We start from the raw sequence: 17,413 nt of genomic DNA, 5'->3' as shown, positions 1-17,413 counted from the left end.
CCTCTGCCATATTCAGAATATGTTAAAAAAGGTAAAAAAAAAAAAAAAGATAACTATTCATCTCCATAAGGCCACTAACCAAAAAGGGAGCTCAGTACCATAAATCCATAAAGCAATAATTTATATAGGATAATAGAGATCAAATTTGGAGACTGACCTATTCAGGAATTTTTTAAAGTTTCTTCTGATTGTATCCCTAGAAAACAAGCAGGTTTAATAATACCATTTTTTCCACTTTTACTTCTTTCTAGAGCTAGAGCCTTTGGTCATAGTAATAGTAGGCACATAACCTGGCCCAAAATATCCGTTATACTAGCAGGAATTATTTTCAAGGAGAGAAAACATGCTTCACCTAGAAAGAATCTTTTATAAAAGGTATATAGGGTAAGATGCATTTGAAAAGTATTGCACACTCTCTCCCAGATCCTCATGGCCATTGCCGCAAGACCTCTTGAATACTGCCAGAAATGGGAGTTAATATATCTTTAATTGGGGACCAGTGGACCCAGATATGGATTAGAGGAAAAGAGATCCATATTGTTACAAAATAATAAGACGGTATATGACTCTAAAATGATTAGCTAAAATTAATTCAGGGGGTGGTTTTGCCTAATGCTTCAGACATTGTGCCTTATAATTAGAGACAAAATTGAATAAATTAGACATAGAAACTTGCATCTACTACCAGAGATATATTTTTTTTTATTAGGATTGTTAGTTAATGGTGTATACCAAATGAGAGCAAACGTCTTACATCTATGATAGAGGCTGTTAAACTGTTGATTGCAATGAAATGGAAGTGCCCTTTCCATCTTAGGGCTCTATTTACTAAGCATTTTCCCCATAGACACAAAATGGGAGAAAACCTTTAGTAAATGACCCTCTTAGTTTGGACAATTGGTTTACAAACATCTGAATATTCTCTCAATAGAAAAGATTACCAGGGATCCAGGGATAAGATGATACCAGCAACAGACAGTAGGATCCCTGGAAGCTTTTTATTTTTTAATTTCTGCAGAGAAAAATTCACGAGAGGGTCAGTAGGCCGAACAGGTTAGCAACGTTTAATTTTCTGTGACATGTTAAATAGTGCTAGGTTAGATGTGCCTAGGATTTATCTACTGAATTAATATTGTTAGAAGAATGTTGGAATTCCTTCTCAAGGATGCTTACTGATTTGAGATTTGACCCTAATGCAAAAATCGTTTTGCCTTCTATTATTAAGTAAAATATGCAATAAAAATAAAGTTAAAGAAATAGACATGCATGGTTTTTTCAGCCCATGAATCTTATTAATTCTTTGTTTTTGCTGAATTCAGATTGAAAAAGGGGGGAAAGCAGACTTGCTGAAGACAAAACTGCAAGTGGGAGATGAGGTGGTGAACATCAATGAAGTGGAGCTGAGCAGTTCAAGGCGGGAAGCTATCTCGCTAGTTAAAGGGTCCTACAAGACACTGAAGCTCATCATCCGCAGGTAGGCAAGCAAAATGATCACAACATACTTATAGATATGTCTACTACAAATGCAGAATGCTACGTCCCGGATTCTCACTGGCTGTGGCAGCAGGAAAGGATGACACTGATTTTGGAATCACTACAGGATCCATTTCAAAATTCTTTGCCTGACATTTAAGGCTATGAGAGAGAGTGGGTGCTGGAAATCTATTGCATAAATTGAGCTGGTGTTCTCTCTCTTGGGCCTTACGATCATCTCAGGCCTCATGGTTTGTTGAACCACCTTTGAAAGAAGCTAAGTTGGTGGTTACAAGACAAAGGGCCTTTAAATTTGTTGCTCTAGAGTTGAACAAATTATGGAGATGAGAGTGATATTAGATTGCTCACACCTTAGAAAACTGAAGACCACCCTATTGAGGGAGGCATTTAGCTGTTCATAGTGAATTTAAAGCATTTATTGTATGTGTGGTTGATCTGCGGATTAGTATTAAGTCAATACTGTAGACTGGCTGTGTCCTTTGACTGGGCGTGGTTTGTAAGGTTGTGGAATTGGTGGGACAACAGGGCAGTGACTTGACATTGCTAGTTTTTATTTTGGGTGGGTTAGAAACAGGGCCAGTGCAAGGGGATTAGACAACCTAGGCACTTTCTGCCTTGTGCCCGCCCCCCACTCATTGTGCCGCCTCCACCCCTCGGTTGCACTGCCACCCCCATGAGGGGATGCGAGCCATGTGGGGCCGTGAGTGGCGGCACCGCATCGGCAAAGAGGAGTGGAGATTGACGAATCTTCACTCCTCTTTGGCGCCACTGCTCACGGTCCCACATGGCTCGCACCCCCTAATAGTCTGCGCCCTAGGCCCAGGCCTAGTTCGCCTAGTGGTTCCGCTGGCCCTAGTTAGAACTGATAAAGTAACGGCGGTTTGACTGTACTAGCTTTATTTTGAGGAAGTTAGAAGGAATGTTATTTTGTCTGGTATTTAACTGACCATTTTGTTCCTTTTTTATATATTTGGATTGTTACTATAGCTGGTTTATATTATTGTGTGTCTTCTTGATTTATTGTTTGATTTCACTGTGCTTTGCTTAGAGTGGTTTTAGTTATTAATTATTAAGTATTAATTGATTTTTCATTTGCTTCCAATAATGATGCAATAGGGGTGTGAAGGGGGAAAAAAGTAATTTTTGTTATTCTGTTCGTTTTTGGGAGCCTCCCTCCCATCCTTCCAGAAAAATGCCAGGGCCAGGATCCCCCCTGGTCCCCACTTACCTAGGCCAGTGGGGATCCACTGACAAGAACTAGGCTGAAGTCTTGGACTTGCATAGGCGAGGCCGCAGTACGTCACTGCGGCTTTGGCCTAGGCTGGAGCCTGGACCCAGCCCAACCCCAGCCTGGAGGGTGGGTTTCAACGCTGGAACCTCAGGCAGGACCCAGGCTCGATGCTGTGACCGACCCAAAGACCAGGACCCAACGCAGGGGCCTCAGCCCGGACCCAGGCCCGATGCCAAGACCCAACCTGGAGGCTGGGTCCCTACACCTGGGCCTCAGCCTAGGCTGGAGCTTGGAGGCTAGGTCTCAATGCTGGGGCCTTGGCCCAGACCCAGGCTTGATGCCGTGAGTAGACCTGGAGTCCAGGTCCCGATGCCAGGGCCTAGGCCTGAACCCAGGCCCTAAGCTGGGGCCTCGACCAGGAGTCTGGATCCTGACTTCTGGAGCTTGGCCAGGGTCAGGCCCAAGCCTTGGAGTCCAGGGCTGGGAGCTCCTATTCGGCTCCTCTTCTTTCTTAGGCTCCACTGGGGTTGCACCGGAGTTATTTAACTCTGGATCGTAGTGTCAGGCCTGGGCCAAGACCTTGGTACCAGTACCTGGTCCCCAGGTCGAGTAGTGGTGTTGCGCCTGGGCTCGGGTTCCATTCTAGGCCAAGGCCCAGGCATCAGGACCCAGCCTCCAGGTCAGTCGTGGCATTGGGCCTGGGTCTGGATCAAGGCCCCCGCACTGGGTTCTGTCCTCTGGATCAGGTCATGGAATTGGGCCTGGGCTTAGACTTGGGCTCTGGTTTAGGCCAAGTCTCAAGCATCAGGACCAGGACTCTGGGTTGGGTCATGGTGTCAGGCCTGGTTCCAGTTCTAGGCCCTGATGCCAGGACCTAGCTTCAGGGTTGGGTGGTGGTGTTGGGCCTGGGCTTGGCTCTTGCCTAGGCCGAGGCCCAGGCATCGGGACCTGGCCTCCAGGTTGGGTCACAACGATGGGCCTGTTCAGCGTTCGGACCCAGCCTTCGTCAGATACCCAATGGATCAGGTAACATTTTTTTTAGCTTTTGGGGGCCTTGATCAAGGCCCTGGCATCAGCCTGTTCCTCCGCCGAGACCCTGGCATCATGCTCAGGCCTAGGCCATGGCCCCTGCTTTGGGCCATGGCCTAGGCCCTAGAGGAGACACAGGCTACAGGTCTAGGTCTAGGCCCGATGCATTAGTTTAAAACAAAATGAATGAATAAGGTTTGTTTCATTTGGGGGTGCTTCCGATTTGGTTCAAGGCCTCCCTGAATGAAATGAATTTGCCTTATTCGTCTTATTACGCACTTTCGTTTTAAATGAATGCATATCCCTATGATACAACATTCAATGATTCTCCTCTATTCCTTTCATTTTTCACAACTTCCCTTGTTATAGTTTCTTTTAGGGGTGTGCACAGACATTTCTTTTCTTTTTTACAATTTTGTGTTTTGTTTGTTTCATTTCTTTTTATTTAAAATAAAATAAATTGAATAAAAAATGAAATCAAAACCACGAATAAAGCAAAAGAAAAAACAGAAAAACCAAAACAAAATAAAAAGTATGTGGAGCCTGCAGTAAAATTAGAAACATTCTTGGTCCTCTCCCAAGTCATCCCAGCTTTCTCCCCCTCCTCCATCTCCTTCCCAGATCCTATTACCCTCTTGGTGAGAATTTGTGTGTAAGGAAGAAGGGATCCCTGGTCACTCTTGCTCCACAGCTTCCACTATTAAAAATGGAATTGGCTAGTGCTATTGTACATTTTTGTTGTACAAATTGGTGCCATCCTGGTCCTGGGCCTAGTAGCAATGGCACCGACCTTAGTCTGCTGTCATTGTTTGCAATAGCAGTAACTGCAGGGCAGAAGCAACTGGGGATCGCTCCTGTCTCATTAAGAAATTTTCAGCAAGAATGGAAAAGGGTCTGAGGGTGTGGATCAAGGGGAAGGTGGAGGAGTGAGGGAACGTTTTGGCGGCACCGATGGCCTTATTCTTTTTAATGAAATCATCAAAAACAAACACAATTTTATTGGCTTTGCTTGTTAGGTTTTTTTTTTTAATGAAATGGGAAATTTTGTTAAAAGTTCTTATTTGGTTTCCATTGAATGCATATCCCTAGTTTCCTTTTACCTACTGTTTATGAAGAATTCACAGAAAATAACAAATCATCTCCCTTCTGCCTTTTCCCAAAGTCTTTTCACTTTACCTCCATCTCTCCTCCTTTTAATGTGACCAAATGACTCCATGAGCATCAGGATCATTTTTGGCCATTTCTGTTTTGCTTACATTCCAACCTCAAAGCATTCTCTTCCTTTGTTTTAGAAAATGTCTCCTCTTGAAATAAATGCTCAAAAGTATGTGATCAGATACTGACTTTATTTACAGTCCCTACTGTGGCAGCTGTAATATCACAAACATAGCATTAACAGATTAGGGAACAGGGTGGGAAATGTGTTCTCTGAGAAGGCAATAAAGAAACCTCTGTACAAATGCAACTTTTCAATAAAGACTACTATTAAAATTATTTGATTGCATCATTCAACCAAGCCTCATATGGGAATGAAGTCTGGGGGTGTATCATTAACCCCAAAGTACACAAAATGGGACAGAACACTCAGAGAAACTCCTAGTATCACAAAACCCTGGTCAAAACATACTCAGCACCTATTTAGCAACCCTACCATACCAATCCAGCACTAACACCTGGAACAAACAACTACGAGCCAGCCTACAAAAAGGCAGCAATTCAAGTACTGCAACATGCCCTAGAACACCAATATACATCCTATTGAGAGGTGTGAAATGGAAAACAGAACAAGCTAGATAACTAGATCCATACACAAAAAATGCATGCTAGTAGAATACCTCACTTCATTTACACATTCAGAAAATACACAGACCTTCACCAGATATGGAGTAAGTGATCACAGACTAGAAATAATCCGCATTGAAGTGTCATGAAAGGTAGAACATAAATAAAAAATGTAAAAAAAATTATTTAAATTAAATTAAAATAGAAAGATGCAGACAAAAACTGAACTGGAAACCCTAACAAGCCAGACTCTGTATGCAATGCAACACTGCACAAATTCAGTGTATGCAGATTTATCTCATGTACATTCATTATGAAAGGTTCTTTTTATTATGGGCTTTATTTTGCAGTCTCTGAATTTGAAGAACATGGTACACACTCAACAGCAAAGTTTAGAGAAACAAAATCTTTGGAGGCTGCGAGGTTCTTACCCAGAATTGATGATGGGTCATGACCCTGGGGGGGGGGGGGTTGTTTTCTTGCCTTTTTTTCCCTTGATTATTCTGTGGTTTCTGCTGTCCCCAAGACTGGAGGGCTGCCTCCTCTGAGGTGTACCCACAGCACTGCTGGTTGGCTGGTCTGGGTGACCACTCTAGTGGCAGCTGCCTTCCCTCCCTCATCAGACCTCTGCACGCTGCCTCTACATGTATCCAGGTCCATCCAGCCCCATCAGATATGGGATCCAAACCTAGATTACCCATACTGCATCTGAAGTCTTGGGTTTGGCCCTAAAACCTGGTATTTTGTGTTTGATTGTTTTATATGGGTATTTTTAATTGTTATTGAAAGATAATTTTGTATTGCAATGTTATCCTTAATGTCCTGCTCCTGTCAGTCAACTACTTCATTAAGCAATTAAGAGCAAACTTATTTTATTAGACGTCTTTTCATGAGTGCAAATAACTATGTTGTGATTTGAAATGGACGTTGCAGGCACCATTACACTTGCAAACATCAGTACACTAACAGTCCCAGCAAAGCATATGCATGACCTCTCTGAACAGATGTGCTTCATCGTCTGGCAGATTTCACAGTCCTGAGCAAGGAAACACTGACATTTTCTGCTATTAGCTTGCAACAAGTGTCTTACCTATTTCCTCACACTTGGCAGTTTACCCCTAAAATCTCTTTAAACTGACTTCCATGCATTTTTTATGCATACCCACTCCAAATGGTTATCCAGTTGGCTACCATGACAATTATATTAATCTAGGCATCAGTTTTCAATGGCTAGTCGGCCACCAAATTTAACTGGGATATTCAGCGGTGTGGGTGCACCACTGAATATACCCAGATATGTAAAAGTTAGCCGGATCATTTTATCTGCATAACTTTAGGACAGCTCTTCGGCAGTTAGAGTCAGACCTTTTAGAGCCCCTGTGGCCATCAACTCTTGAGCCAAACTTGGGATTAAAATAAGATGTTTTTCACACTGAAACATTTGTAAACAAAGAGTTTCATTAGTAAAAAAAAAAAAAAAAATACTATGGTAATATTTTAGCTTTTTCCTAGAATTGGTTATAATTTGTGTAAATTGTGAGAATGGCTTGTCTCACAAATAGATAACTATACAGAGAGTCGTTTTGAGACAGACTCAGGCACGTACGAATGTAGCCCTGCTGGTGAATTGTTTTCCTTGGCGTAGACAGTTGCTCCTTGAATATGTGTTTGTATAACAAATGGTATAAACTTCAATACACTCTGTTCCGATAGCTTTTGATGCCTTAATTGATCCAAGGTCCCGAGAATACCTCTCTCCCACCTCCCCCTGAGAAGTTCATTTCAAAAGCAAAATATGATTGCAAAAAAAATGCCTTTTTTATGTTACTGCTTCCTCTCTCACTTTTTGAATTTTTATTGTCTTTGTCTTTGTTTGATCACGGTTATTCCGGACAGTATTTTTTTTTTTGCAAACACTAATGTATATTTAATAACTGGTTTTCCCAGTTATAATTAGGCCGAGTGTTTACCTGACACTACACTTCCTGGACTTCTGCACCATCTGAAAAGTGAGACTTGGCAAACAGAGTCAGCTTGGAGGCGCACAACTCAATGCTCATTGTTCGTCAGATGAAAGGAATTGGTGTGATTCTTTATACAGGAACAATAGGCGCACATTCCATCGGCATTACCTGCAGGGTGACCACTAACAATTTGGGCTGGTCTCCTCTAGCTCGCTCTGGGTATTCCACAGTCCCAATTACAGCTGCTGATTTTTCTTTTTTTCTTCTCCTCATTGACTTGTTAAAGAAGGAAGCCTTCCCCTGCATTCTTATTTATTTCTTCTTCTGGTTGTAAATACCGTTCAGCCTATACCATTTCAAAATTTCACACACTCCAATCTCTCTCCATCTCTACAAAAATTAGAATAAATTCCTGTGAGATGAACCATTGGACAGTATCCAAGTAGATAAATACTATTTTATTTTTATTTAAGGAAAGTGTGTGTGTGGTGTGGAGAGCAGGGGGACGGGAGTCAGTGAATCTATATATACTTATATATGTTTTCTAATATTAAAACATATTGGGGTGAATACAGTTACCTTACATTAGGTGCAAGGCAGTATGGAATAGTTTTTTTGGATTGCCTCTGTTATACACAAATTTAAGCAGTTGACAAACTTACATAGAACCTTATAGCAAGACTAAAAATGACAGCTGAATGGAAAATGTAATTTTACATTTCTGGAGTTATAAATGGATTTAAATGCTAGGAACAACTATAATAAATTCTCTGAAAATACTGAACCTTTGCATCTGGTTTTCAGACTCATCTGAGATATTCACATATTCTTTTTGCTTGCCAAATTTTTGGAATTTCTGTCCCATTGTTGAATAATGATTGTGGCTGCGGACAGACATTTTGACATTGATCCCTTTTATATAATTCTTTCCAAAATTCCGTAAGCAGGAACGTATAGCAAGTAAGGAATGCATACAGGGGCATAGTTTTGGGAATGCTTTCTAACATGGATTTGTAGAAGGGGGAGCATGTGGGGAGTGAAGGATTGTGGTGGGGTGTTTATGGTAGAAATGAGGTATGTGTGCAGGGTAGGATTCTAGATGGGGTGTATGGGAACATTTGGACTTGTGTTTGTATGGAATGTGTGTGGGGGGAGTGTGTATGTTTGTGGGGGGTTTGGAGGGTGTGTGTATTTGGAAATGTGAAGGTCTGGGGATATGTTTTATGTGTATGTATGTAGGAGGTAAAGGGCTATGTGTTGGTGTTAGGGTTGCCAACTGGCTCCAGATTTTCAGGACAAGTTGATCCAGTCCTGGTTTTACCCCAGTGCATGCTGGGACTTATTCTGATTTATCTGTTGCGTTCCCTAAGAAAATCAAGACTATAAGTATCTGCGTGCAGGGGAGTAAATCCAGTATTGGATCAACCTGTCCTGAAAATTAGAGCCAGTTGGCAACCCTATTTGGTATATGTAGAGGATGGATGTATGTGGTATGTGTGAATGTTTTTGGGTGGGTAGGAGGTTGTATGGGTGGGTTGTTTGTGGAACGGTTTGTGTAAGTGGGTTGCAAGGTGTGTGGTTTTTAGGGGTATGGCTATGTTTGGTATAGGTAGGCAGTGTGAGTGTGAAGGGGTTTTTGTAGAGGTTGTGGGCAGGGCCGGCGGAACCACTAGGCGAACTAGGCGATCGCCTAGGGCGCTGAGCATTAGGGGGCGCCGAGCCGCTGACGGCCAATGGCCGCCGGTAGACGTCATCCCAATGGCGGCTGAGCGGTGAACTACTGCTATGCTGTGTGCCGGATACACACAGCAAGAAGATCGGCAGGACCGTGGTACAGTCGCGTCTAAGCATGCTGGTGCTCCTCCTCTTTCCTGCCCGCGCAGCTCCGGCAACATTTTTCTTCCGGGGCCGCGCGGGCAGGAAGGAGGAGAAGCTCCTGCATTGGCTGGTGCTCCTCCTCCTTCCTGCCCGCGCGGCTCCGGCAACATTTTTCTTCCGGGGCCGCGCGGGCAGGAAGGAGGAGAAGCTCCTGGTGCTCCTCCTCCTTTCTGCCCGCGCGGCCCCGGAAGAAAAATGTTGCCGGAGCCGCGCGGGCAGGAAGGAGGAGGAGCACCAGCCGCGTGCAGAAGAGGATCAGCGCGGCTCGAGAAGACCGGGGCCGCTGCAGAGCCCATCCTGCAGTGGCCCGTGAAGAGGAGGCCCAGAGGTGAGAGAGAGACTGAGGGTTTGTACAGTGTGTATGTATGAGATGAGTTGAGAGACTGTGTGTGTGTGTGTGGGAGTGAAGACCTGAATGTTTGCAGAGACAGCATGGGAGAGCCTCTGTGTGTGTGAGACAGCATGTGACAGTGAGAGCCTGTGCTTGAGCAAGACAGCATGTAGGAGTGAGAGAGAGCACCTGTGTGTGTGTGTGAGTCAGCATGTGACAGTGAGAGCCTGTGTGTAGGAATGATTGTATGAGAGAGAGCATGTGACAGTGAGAGCCTGTGCTTGAGCAGGACAGCATGTGGGAGTGAGAGAGAGCCTGTGTGTGTGAGTCAGCATGTGACAGTGAGAGCCTGTGTGTAGGAATGATTGTATGAGAGAGAGCATGTGACAGTGAGAACCTGTGCTTGAGCAAGACAGCATGTGGGAGTGAGAGTTAGACAGCATGTGCAAGAGAGAGACTGTGTATAAATGATTGTATGAGGGACAGCATGTGAGAATGAGTGCCTGTGTATGTGAGAGAGAGAAAGCATGTGAGAATGAGAACCTGACTGTGTGTTTGAGGGAAGCAGACAGATGGAGAGAAAAGAAATATGTTATAAAAGGAATTGGCAAAAAAATAAGAAAGGGAAGGTGGAAAAAAAAAAAGCCTGTGACCAACCGATTAGAAAACTAAGATCAGACAGCAAATGTAAAAAGAAATAAATTACTTTTTACTGATTGGAACATGTAATCTTTGGGAATGTGCAAGAGTAGCACTTTCTCTATGCGGATCTCACAATGTACGAGATCAGCATAGAGGAACTGGAAGCCCATGGGGCCTGCACAGAGGAGGCAGCAGAATGGGCTTCAGTGCCAATAGCAGCAATCAGCACCTCCGCAATAGCCATAGAGCAGCAGTGACAGTGGCAGCAGAAGAATGAGAGAGGCTCTGAGGTTGCTGGCAAAAGAAAGAGAGGGGGTCTCTGCCTTTATTGTGTGCATGTGTATGAATGGGAGTCTGCCTGGCGGTGTATGTGTGTGAATGCATGGGTGCCTGCCTGAGGGTGTGTCTGTGAATGTATGGGTGTCTTCCTGGGGTTTGTATGTGTGAGAATAGGTGCCTGCCTGTTTGTGGTGTATGTGTGTGTGTGAGAATAAATTGGTGCCTGCCTGGGGGTCTGTGTGTGTGAGACTGAATGTGTGCATGCCTGGGGGATGGGGAGGGAGTGGTGTGAAAATGAATGGGAGCCTGCCTGGGGTTCAGTGTGAGAATGACTAGGAGCTTGCCTGTGTGTGTGTGTGTCTGTGTGAGAACGAGTGGGAGCTTGCCTGGGAGTGTGTGTTTGTGTGTATGTGAGGGAGCCAGTGAGAGTGAGAGCATGAGTGTGTATGAGAAAATCCAGGGGAGTAAGAGTTTGTGTGGGGGTGTGTGTGGAGGGGGGAGAGAGTGCCTGAGTGTGTCAGTGTCTGTGAGAGCGAGAGGTTATGGTTGGGTATAAGAGCATGAATGTGTATGTATGTGACAGTGTATGTGTGAGAGAGAATGGACATGTGAGTATGTGTGAGAGAGAGAGGATAACCTCCTAATCCTCGACAATATCAGGGTGACTGGAAATCAAGAGCTCCCATGTATGGACAGCAGGGGCTTTTTAAAATCCTTATTAGTTTTAATTATTGTGTGTTATTTGATATATGTACTGTTTTGAAATATTTTATTGGTGTTTGGGAAATTGTAAAAAATATATATGATTTTAATTAATAGAAATTCTATTTATCAGTAGTTTTAAAATATTTTATTAGTATGGTTTTACTATTATAACTGATGCTTTGTTTCTTGATTTTATTTGTTTTATGAGGAATGGTTGTTCTGTTTTTCCATTGCTAATACACAGAGTCTGGCTTCTTGGGGTTTCCATTTCAGTTTTTTCTAATTTGTGCTCCTTTATTTTGTATTCTGTATTTGGTGAGGGTCTGTCTCTGCTCTGTGTGTGTGACCATGATGAGAGATTCTGCTATCATATAGTGTCTGTATAGAGATCTATAGCAATCGGGTTTGTTTTGTTTCCTCAGTAGGTGGTGTATTGGTATTCTAGGACCCAGTGTAATATTTACCCTTGCTTATTCACAGGTAGGGTATTGTTGTTTGAGTCCTTGGTGTTATTACTGTTATGTTATGATGGGATTGCAGTATAGATTTTGGGTGTCTTTTTTGCGGTGCTTTGTGTTAGTTCACAATGTGTCTGGCAGTGGAAGGTGTTTGTGCTGCTGTTACTGTGAGGTGACACCAGAATTTGAAAATATATTTTAATATGATGAGCTGTAAGGGAAACATCCAAGCTCCATTGTTTGGGGGAATTTCAGTGGATGCACAGAGATACAGAACTGGAGGTGCAGGATTTGTATTGACATTCTGTCCCTTCCTATATATTCCAGACTTCACTCTCATAATCCATATAGAATTAGTTGAATGAGGCTATCAAATAATTTTTATAGTAGTTTTACTAGAAGTGTGAAACTGGCCAGCTTTTTAAAATAATGCAGAGGACCCTTTGGACTTTTTTTAACAACACTTTTTTTTATAACCAATTTTAAAGCAGGATCCATGCTATAGAGGTGGGTGAGATGAAGAAATGTCATTTTGGCTCCCCCCCCCCCACCCAAAACAAATTCTTCTGTCTAGAGATGCCACTGATTTTCTGTGGCACACAAATGCATTGGCCCCTGGGCGCCGGAGACCCTTGGTGCGCCACTGGGTGCGAGCCATATGGGGCCGCAAGTGGTGGCAAAGAGGAGTGGAGATTTGGCGGGCCGCAAGCAGTGCCCAATCTGCTCGCGACCCAGAAAACCCCAGTCAGCGGGCGTGATTGAGAATGAGGTAGGAGTCGGGGCTGAGACCGGGGGGGGGGGGGGGGGGCGCAAGGAAGAAGGCTCGCCTAGGGCGCCAAATCCCCTTGCACCGGCCCTGGTTGTGGGTATGAATGTTATGGGTATAGATGTGTATGGGGGTAGGTGGTGGGTGTGTGTAGGAGGTCAATGGATCATGTGTGAGGGGTGTAATCATGTACAGAAAGGGTTCTATGGGAGGGGGTATTTGTGACAGAGTTGTGAGGTTTTTTTTTTTTGGGGGGGGGAGTCTTTTTATTCAAAACTAAATTTGAAAATATGCCCAAAAATAAAATTGTGGGACATCTTATATGGTGTGACAGCAGTGAGGCTTTAGATATGGAGCTGGGGGATAACTTCCAGATATATATGAGGCTTTGAATTAAAGTTCTCACTGCTACTCCTTTTTAATATATATAAATGTAAATAAATAAATATACAGAATTAAATGTCCATTTACATTACTCATTACATTTTTTGATCCTTTCATTGTATATGGTACAGAGAAGGGCAGCCAAAATGATTTATTTATTTATTTATTTATTTATGTAAAGCTTTTTTTTATACCGAGGTTCAGGTAACAGGGTTACTAATCACTTCGGTTTACATTTTAAACATAAAACAGTTGACATGAACTATGTCTTACAAAGAACAAGGTAAAAAACAACTTGGAAAAACACAATAACAAGGTAGCAACATAAGATGTACATACCTAAGGTATCTTAACTTAAAGTGCATAACAAGGTAGAACTAAGTATGGGGGTTGGTCTAGTGTGGAGTTGGTCTCGTGTGGCCTGAGGCCAGCTAGAGTGGGGGGAAGGCTAAGAGTATGAAATTATAGCTTTATTAATAAGATAAAGGGTATTTGGGGGAGTCCATGGAAGCTGAGGAAGCTGAGTAATGTTAAGAGAAGGTCTGACAGAACAACCAGGTCTTGAGTCTTTTTTTGAATGAGATTGGGATAAAGGGGATGGAACAGCTCCCCTAGGAGGAAAGGCTGAAGAGGTTAGGGCTGTTCAGCTTGGAGAAGAGACGGCTGAGGGGGGATATGATAGAGGTGTTTAAGATCATGAGAGGTCTTGAACGAGTAGATGTGAATCGATTATTTACACTTTCGGATAACAGAAGGGGGCACTCCATGAAGTTAGCAAGTAGCTCATTTAAGACTAATCGGAAAAAATTCTTTTTCACTCAATGCACAATTAAGTTCTGGAATTTGTTGCCAGAGGATGTGGTTAGTACAGTTAATGTAGCTGGGTTTAAAAAGGTTTGGATAAGTTCTTGGAGGAGAAGTCCATTAACTGCTATTAATCAAGTTGACTTAGGGAATGGCCTCTGTTTTTTGGGGGGTTTTTTTCCATTCTTTATTTTCATTTTCAAAAATTACCAGGAATAACTCCTGGACAGAAAATACAATGTCATAAAAGAAATAACAAATAGTGTACTCTCTATAATATCAGTAATAAATGACATTTAAATTATAAGAAAATTATATAGTAATTAGGAGGCAGAAAGGAGCATTTTCCATCAGGAGTATTATATTATCAACATATAATAATGATAAGTCACCAGATTACTTCCACAGTCTTAATTCTATTTTACACCAAGCCTGTAGAGAGTACAATAGGGGATCATCCTGCCAAGAATGTTCTGAGTTGCTCTGGTTCATAGAATGTGTAATTGACATTTAGGTATCTTATACAAGCCTTACAGGGGTATTTTAGAACAAATTTAGCATTTAAATTCAATACATCAGGTCTCATTCTCAAAAACTCTTTCCTACATGTCTGAGTTGTTTTAATAACATCAGGAAATATCCATACAGGTTTCCCATAGAATAAACTTTGTCTGTTTCTAAAAAACAAACGCATAACATGACTCCTTTCTGATAGAAATGTGAAAGATACTAATAGAGGTCTCCTTAAATTTATCTCAGCTTCAGATGACATTTCTAAAATATTTGTTAAGTCAAACGGACATTCTTGATCTTCAGTTTGAACTGTCTGCTTTAAATAGAAAGCCTTTGTAACCACAGGAAGTGCTGTCTCAGGAATCTTCAAGACTTGTTTCATATACAGTTTAAATACATCCAACGGTGAATTTAACCTTATAGAAAATTAAGAATTCGAAGATTATGTGCTCGTAATGCATTTTCTACTGCTTCTAATCTTTTAACAGTCAAACTTTCTGATTCAAGAATCTTGATTTGCTTATCTTCCACTTTTTTCAAGCGGTTTTCCATTTCTTCCATTTTAACCGTGTAGTGTGATATTAAATTATTATTCTTTACCGCCAGCTCTTTAATTTCAGTTGTAGCCACGGATAAAATTTTAATCGAGGACTCTATTGTAGTTAGCATTGTCCATATCCCCTCTAATGAAATTACCTCTGGTCTTATAGTTAGAGGAGCAGCAGATATCATTCTCAGCTTCTTCGCCCCTTCATCCTCTACAGTTCCCCCAGCCAACCCCATACCTGAAACAGATGGCAGACCAGGAAACTCTGGGGTAAGCGGTGAGGAAGCCATTGCAGGCCTCTCTAATCCTCCTCCTGGGGGATTCTCCCCCCATCCATTATTGTCCACTGCTACTCACAGCTCCCTGCTGAAAATCTTCGGTAGTTCCCTTCCAGGCCATTCCCATGGCCGCTCCTGCCTCTACCGAGGCCGGGCTAGATACGTCGCTGGTCCCGGGGTTGGACGGTTTGCCAGGTGATCCGGTGCTTAAGGTGGTTTCAAGAGTCAAGGGGGGCGGCACATGCTCAAATGTTGCTCCCCCAGCGACCAAGCTATCCGGTTTCAGCTGCGGAACTCCCGGAAAATAGCCAGAGATCTGTGGCTGTCGAGGGTCTTCCGATGCTGAGCTTATATTCTCACCTCTCAGCCGACCTTTACGCTTAGTATGTGGCATTTGCTTCAGTAGTATTTCGAGATAAAAGGAAATTTTTTCGGCAGCCTTTCCTCTGGCGTCTCATGGGAGCTTACACTCTGGCGGCCATCTTGCCTCCTATGGCCTCTGCTATTACTAGCATCAGTAGCATGGGATCTTCTTGGTGTTTGGGTACTTTCCAGGTACTTGTAGCCTGAATTGGCCTCTGTTGGAAACAGGATACTGGGCTTGATGGTCCCTTGGTCTGACCCAGCATGGCAATTTCTTATGTTCTTATGATTGTTCTTCATCTAATTTTATTTAATTAGTTGTTTTCTCTATAATGAGTCTTTAAGATTCATTTCTGGGTTTTTTTTCATTGCCAGCAATGGAAGAGGATTTTTCTGTGTTATACTTATAAAGAGATCCTTTGGGTTCTGCACTAAAGTTATGTTCCTTCTACAGGGACTGTGGTGGTACTTTCAGCCTTGAAGCTATCTCCTTCGGATGAGCTTGGAATAAAATGGTCTAGGAGGGGAGAACAGACCCCCTTTATGAGAGACAGAGAAAACCTTCAGGGAGGAGCTGTCTTCCCTGTGAGAGAGAAATTCTTCCTCCCAAAGGAGAAACAAGGCGAGAACCCTCTCATTGTTAATAGCAGGATATACTACAGGGTTCACAGGAGTTTTTCTGGGATCGCCCAGCAGCAGCTAGCTGTTTACTAAAATGTGATTAAAGAGAAAAAGAGCAAGGCTAACCTGCATACTTTCAGTGTCCCCATCCTGGGCAAAAAGAGAGAGGAAAGGTCTTGCCTGCAGTCTGCAGTGATAGAACTAATTTATTTACCAGGATCTTCAGGTACTGGGGCCTGTTGAAAGGAATCTCTCCCTTATGGGGTTGTCTACATAAGAAATGGTCAGGAAAGAATAGCAGGCAGTACAGAGATTTCCAGTAGCATCTCTGGAACCTTAAAAGTTAAAATAACTGAACCAAGAAGAAGAACTTGCAACAAGGTATAGTACATATTTATATAACCCCCCCCCCCCCCCCCCCCACCTTGCAAGCCATTTGGTACGATCCAGCCACCAACCATGGGCAAGGCAGCTCACGTGCCTCACAATCTCCTAGTACCATCCCGAGATTATATATGAACTGAATTGGCTTGATTCCCTATAGTAAATAAAAAGAAGCAGATAAATGGATATTTGGAAGGGTCTTTTTATTTATTTATTTATTTATTTATTTATTTATTTCTCAATCTTTCTATTCTGGCTTTTCAAAAAAAAAAAAAAAGTTAGCCAAACAAACCACAAGGTTTGAATTTTCTGCCCCACCAAGCAATTATATATTAACCAAGTAAGTCATTACCCAGTTAAAATTTAGCTGGATAATAAGGAGGCGGCATGGGGGAGTTTTGGGTACATGGCTTAGGTTTATCAGGATAACCCTGGCTAGAAAAATTGCAGGCCTAAAGCGAGCTGGATAACAGCTGTCAGTGAAGGCAGTGCCCGGGTGCCACTGAATATTCGAGGGAAGGCATCCGGGTAAATTTATCCGAATAATTTCTCTATTCTCTGCTGAGAGCTTTTAAAATCTCTGCGCGCAGCAAAACCTGGAGATATGCGAGTTATCTCGGACCACCGCGCTTGGTGGATTAATGAATCCAGTGCATAAATATTTACGTGCACAAACATGCGCCAGGGCCCCCTTATCGCGAAACTTTACTTCTGCTAGTAGTAGGCTAGTCAACAGGGTAAAAGGGAGGCTATTTAACTAGGGGGGTTAGGAAATCCTATCCCTTACCAGAACGAACTGGGAAAATGGCCAATTGCGTCGACATGCGAACCGTATAAAATTTCCCCCACTTAAGCGCCAGAGGCGACATTTACAAGCCCATGCTTATGTCCATTATATAATCCTCCTGACATGTACGTGTGTTCAGCGTATTTTATATCATGCGTGCATATACGCACGTA

General features: G+C 42.8%; 1 protein-coding gene across 2 annotated transcripts in view; it reads left to right on the top strand.

Annotated features, from left to right (window-relative positions):
• Window positions 1-17,413, top strand: part of SHROOM3 (shroom family member 3) — a 600,371-nt gene that overhangs the window by 165,582 nt on the left and 417,376 nt on the right. For both annotated transcript variants that reach the window (XM_029600527.1, XM_029600537.1), the window contains exon 2: window positions 1,320-1,474. In XM_029600527.1, coding sequence (XP_029456387.1) covers window positions 1,320-1,474 — 155 coding nt within the window. The remainder of the gene's footprint in view (window positions 1-1,319; window positions 1,475-17,413) is intronic.

Source organism: Rhinatrema bivittatum, chromosome 1 (genome assembly GCF_901001135.1).
Source record: "Rhinatrema bivittatum chromosome 1, aRhiBiv1.1, whole genome shotgun sequence".
NCBI lineage: Eukaryota > Metazoa > Chordata > Amphibia > Gymnophiona > Rhinatrematidae > Rhinatrema > Rhinatrema bivittatum.
The sequence above is the reverse complement of the archived record's forward strand: the minus strand, read 5'-3'. Positions and strand labels throughout refer to the sequence as shown.